The sequence below is a fragment of the Chrysochloris asiatica genome, unplaced genomic scaffold (assembly GCF_000296735.1).
Source record: "Chrysochloris asiatica unplaced genomic scaffold, ChrAsi1.0 scaffold00040, whole genome shotgun sequence".
Taxonomy (NCBI): Eukaryota; Metazoa; Chordata; class Mammalia; order Afrosoricida; family Chrysochloridae; genus Chrysochloris; species Chrysochloris asiatica.
The window spans coordinates 16,321,652-16,326,730 of NW_006408558.1; the positions used below are offsets into that span (position 1 = coordinate 16,321,652).

The 5,079-nt window shown below is 56.5% G+C and overlaps 1 protein-coding gene across 1 annotated transcript in view; it reads right to left on the reverse strand.

The window, feature by feature from the left end:
* TPCN2 (two pore segment channel 2) overlaps positions 1-5,079 on the reverse strand; it is a 34,820-nt gene that overhangs the window by 7,725 nt on the left and 22,016 nt on the right. Inside the window, exons 8-17 of the mRNA XM_006861046.1 lie at positions 4,748-4,854; positions 4,236-4,308; positions 3,793-3,892; positions 3,296-3,361; positions 2,964-3,028; positions 2,748-2,848; positions 1,147-1,228; positions 967-1,053; positions 608-727; positions 400-459 (exon numbers count right to left, since the gene is read on the reverse strand). Of these exons, the coding sequence (XP_006861108.1) occupies positions 400-459; positions 608-727; positions 967-1,053; positions 1,147-1,228; positions 2,748-2,848; positions 2,964-3,028; positions 3,296-3,361; positions 3,793-3,892; positions 4,236-4,308; positions 4,748-4,854 (861 nt within the window). The remainder of the gene's footprint in view (positions 1-399; positions 460-607; positions 728-966; positions 1,054-1,146; positions 1,229-2,747; positions 2,849-2,963; positions 3,029-3,295; positions 3,362-3,792; positions 3,893-4,235; positions 4,309-4,747; positions 4,855-5,079) is intronic.

A 5,079-nucleotide genomic window follows, 5' to 3' on the forward strand; every position in this document is an offset into this window, starting at 1 on the left:
TGTGTGGATGTGTGTACAGGTGTGTAATTGTACAGGTGTGTATACAGTTGTGTGGTATGCTTTATGTGTGGATGTGTGTATAAGTGTGTAACTGTGAAGGTGTGTGCAAGTATGTGGATGTGTATAGTTGTGTACAGGTGTGTGTAAGTATGTGTGGATGTGTACAGGTATGTGATGTAGGTATATATGGATGTGTGTACACGTGTGCAGCAGTGTATACAAGTGTGTAGCTCTATGTGGCTGTGTGTACAGGTGTGTAACTGTGTACAGGTGTGTGCAGGTGTGTAACTGTGCATACGTGTGTGTGTGTGTGTGTGTGTGTGTACAGGTGTGTGGCCTAGGTGTGTACAGGTACGTATAGCCCTCCCACATCACTGCAGGGATGGGGAGTGGGCTCACCCCCAGGAGAAAGTCATCACGATCATCGGGCACCAGGTCCGAGTCCAGCACCAGGAACACCTGTAAGGGCAAAGGGGTTCACTCCTCATCTGTCCATGGCCTGGCATGCCCACATACCACCCCCATAAAGCCAAGGGCACACCCGCGCTCACACACAGACACCAGGGTACCCCCCGCCCCCATGAAGCCAAGGACACACCACACTCACACAGATGGACACCAGGTTTCCCAGGGCGATGAGGGTCCCCAGGTAGTCGAAGTAGTAGTGGCCAAAGAGGAACTGGGCGCTCCGCAGAAACGGAGAGCGGTATTCGGGCCGTGGGGGGTGCTGTGAAGGGAACACGCCCACACTCAGGTCCCGGCAGGAGAGCCGCAGGCCTATACCCTACCACCCAAGCACCGATCCTCGTCCATCTAGCCTAAGGAAAGAATCCCAAACCCCAACATCCCGCGGGAACTAGCCTCCATACCCACTTACAAACCCAGGATGTGCCCCTGGTGCTGCTGGGAAAGGCAACATCCCAGGGGTCCAGGGACGACGGGAACCCGGGTAACTCAGCCAGCTACCTCTTTAATCACCCGCTTGTCCACCTCATTGAAGAGTTTCTGGAACTCGTCGGCCGACAGCAGACGGTCACCCTGGGAAAGAACCTTCTGCAAAGGGTAGGAACTGTTCAGTGACCCAGGAAGCAGGTGGCAGGGGTGCACCAACCCCACAGTGGATTGGGTGTCCAGGTGTGGAGCTACCTGCATGATGGCCTGCCTGCAATGCGAGGCCATGTGGATTTTCTGCAATGCTCGCAGGAAGGTCTCGGGCCTCACCCCAGCCCTGTGAGGAAAAGACGACACCAAGTGCTGGGCCTGGCTTCTGACACAGAGACCACAGGCAATGACAGGGGACAGGCACTCAGCGAACAATATGAATATGGCACAGGCTGCCCCAATGATGACCCCCTGACAAGCCCCTCCTCACCGTGGGGCCTGTCCTCACAAGCCCCACCTCGAGCCTGGGCCCGTGGGTTCTGCTAACAGCCCGGGGTGTGGAGACCATAAAGCTGGCTAAGAAGAAACAGGGCCCCTGGGTGGGGACGGGGAGCCAGGGATAACACAGACAGGAAGATCAAGCAGAGCCCAGAACACCAAGCCCAAACCCAAGCCCAGCGCCAAATATTTTGGACAAGGGCATTCATAATGGTTGTGTAACACAAAACAAAGAACACAACGGTCACTAAACTAGACCTAGGTAGGCCTCAAAAAGTTCGTGAAAAGATAGTGGGATTTTTCCAGAAACTTTTCATAAAGGTTTGAACTGGCAAACATTTTGTTGTGTACACGCTCATAATGAAAACTATATATATACAGAGAGAGAGAAAAGACCCAGTGTGGCGCTGTAGGATAAGCACTGGAACGTAAGGTCAGTTGGAACCTCAAAGTCAGCAGTTCAAACTCACCAGCCGCTCCTTGGAAACCCTATCCAAGGTTGCTAGGAGTCGGAACCAACTCGACAGCAGTTAACAACAACAGAGAGAGAGACAATGTGCGTGCATGAGTAAGCGAGCTAGCCCTGGTAGCATAGTGGATTACGAGCTAGACTGCTATGCTAACCACAAGGTCAGAAGTTCAAATCTACCAGTCGCTCCTTGGGAGCGGAAAGTCTCGGAAATCTTATACAGGGTCGTTATGAGTCAGAACTGACTCCATGACATGGTGGTGGAGGCTGTATGCTGTGGAGTCGGCTTCAACTAATAGAGACCTTGTACAGGGTGAGGCTCAGCAGACAACCTCCACCGTGTGTGTACACAGTAGTGGTGGTGGTTGTGTGCCCGACACATTGTTGTTGTGAAGTGCCATTGAATCGGTTCCAACCCATAGCGACCCTGTATAGGGTTTCCAAGGAGCAGCTGGTGAGCTTGAACCACCAACCTTGCAATTCAAAAGGCTTTGCAGTCTGGCGCATTAGCCCACAGCCCCACACCAGGACTCCTTAGTGATCCCATATAGGGTTTCCAAGGAGCGGCTGGTGGGTATAACTACCGACCCTAAGGTTAGCAGTCCAGTGCTAATCCTACAGCGCCACACCAGGACTCACATATATGGTATATGTATGTATGTGTGTGCATGTGTGTTTCTATGGTATGTGTTTATGTATGTGCAGCAGGAAGATCTACAAACAGCAAGTTCTCAGGTCATGCTTTCTGAAAGGAAACATGGGGTCCCCTTCCAGAGAAGCAGGCCCACACTCCAAGGAAAGAGGGTCCCAGGCATCCCCAGCCCCCCCAGGTCTGGGTGTCCCCATGTTCCAGGGGAAGAGGGTCCCAGACCCCCATACCGCATGTCCCCACACTCACGCCTGAAGGTGGTCCTCCTTCCCCCCCTCCAGGGAGGTGAGAACTTCGTAGGCAGCCCTGGTGCCCAGCCGCCTCCGGAAGAGTGACGTCTGAAGAGAGAGCTGTAGGCAGGGCGGCACTGAGGGGCTAGCTCAGTCCCACCATGACCCCCCACCCCCCAGGGCCACTCACAGACTCGGGGAGCCACTGACAAGAGCCCAGTCACGCGGGCCTCACCATCAGGTAGCCCCGGAATTGGTTGTAGATGATGGCCGTCAGCAGGTTCATCAGGAACAAGCTGCCTTCACAGAGAGGCCGGTCAGTGGGCCCCAACATGCAGGTCAGCAGCCCTCCCACATGCCAATCAGCATCCCCATGACCCAGTCAGTGACCCCATAGCCCAGTTAGCATCCCCACAGCCCAGTTAGCATCCCCACAGCCCGGTCAGCATCCCCACAGGTCAGTTGGTACCCCCCACCCACAATAGCTGGGACCCGGGTCAGAGGATGCGACCCCTGGTCTGCAGGTGGGGGCGTGCAGCGAGGACACAGTACGACGTGAAATCACACCTATCACGGTGAAGAGGATGAAGAAGATGGAGTAAGCCCGGTTCTTGGAGTAAGCCGGCATCATCACTGGGGGACAGACACAGTCTCAGGCCCCTCCACCCAGGCCCCTCACACCTCTGCTTGCTCGCCCTTGGACATGGGGAGCTCACTACCTCCCTAGAACCTGGAATCACCCTGCGGCCCCTTTCCAGCCCCCAAACTCCCTTCTGGCTCAAGGTTCTGAGTGGCCCCTTCACCCCACAGGATCTCGCTAGCACCCTCCAGTGACCTCTTGTCCTGCTCAGGGCCCCCCTCACAAGCCCCCAGGTTTCTGTTCACCCATCAAGATTCTGTTCTGCCCTCAGTGCCTCACTCTCCCGCCTAGGGTGCCCCCCCAAGGCCCCAGTGCCCCCTCGTGCCTCCCTTGCCCCACCAGTGCCCACATGCAGGATCCTGCTCACCGCCCCCCTCCCCCGGCCCTCCCAGAATGCCACCCCACCCCCACTGCCCACACACACCATCGGGGTTGTTGGCGGTGGTCAGCAGCACAAGGAGGGAGGTCAGGGCCTCAGGCAGGTTGCGGAAATACGTCAGCCTTTCTTTTCTCAACTGGTCCTCCTGCCGAGAATACAAGTGGGCAGTTTCAGGGGACCATCGGGGCTGCTACCCACAAGCTGAGGCCGCCACAGCGGAGCCACACAAACCCACAAACTGTACCACCCAGCAGGGGGGCGATGCCTCTGCCAACCACTCCTAGCAGGCTCTGCATATGCAGCCAAACCGGCCCTAATGAGGTCCACAGGTGACAGCAGACAGACGGGGAGACTAACACCAGAACCCCACCCACCCTCCCGACCACACCCAGCACATCAGAGGCCCACCCACTCCCTAGGCCCCACCCAGCTCACCAGAACCCCGCCCACCTTCCCCAGGCCCCACCCAGCACGCCTGCAGCCCACACCTTCTCTCCGGTGAACAGCAGCATCCCGAATGTCGTGAAAAGGCAGAGGTGCAACGCCAGCAGCAGAGCCACACTGAATACCAAGGAGCCGGTCAGCTCTGGCAGGACCGAGGCCCAGAGATAGCCGACTTCACCCGGGTCAGGGACGAAACGCCTGCGAAGCTCCCCAAAGTGTCGGGGACCAGGAACTGGGCCTGCCCCACCCAGTGAGGGGTTTGTTTGGTGGAAGGGAGACTGCAGTCCCAGGGATCACCCAGACAGGTAGGAGTGCAGCCATGTGAGCCACTGGGGAATCCCAAGAGAACGCTGCAGGGACCGATGTGGGATGTGTCAAGGGGAGGCAGTGAGGAGGCCAGGCCTCCTGGGGTGGGGGGGAGGCTACTGGAACCATCACAGAACCTGTAACCCACACACACACCCAGCCAAGACCCAGACACTATCCCAAACTGTGGAGGCCAGACCTGAGGCCTGGGCCACAGCTGCCTGGTGTAGGCCAGGGGCACCCTGCCCACCTGGCCATCTGGGGCAGCGTTGACCGGATGCACTTGAGGGTCTTCTTCATCATGGACGAGTTCTGAAGCAGGAAGAAAGGCCGCAGGAGCCGGCGGATCCGAACCGTCTGCAAGAAGCCCAGGGGATATTCAATATTGTGCTGGAAGGCTTAGCAAGAGCTATACGGCAAGACAGGGAAATTAAAGGCGTCCAAATTGGCAAAGAGGAAGTAAAACTCTCCCTATTAGCAGACGATACGATCCTATACATAGAAAACCCCAAAGACTCAGTAAAAAGGCTACTAGACCTCATTGGAAGATTCAGCAAAGTGGCAGGATATAAGATCAACATA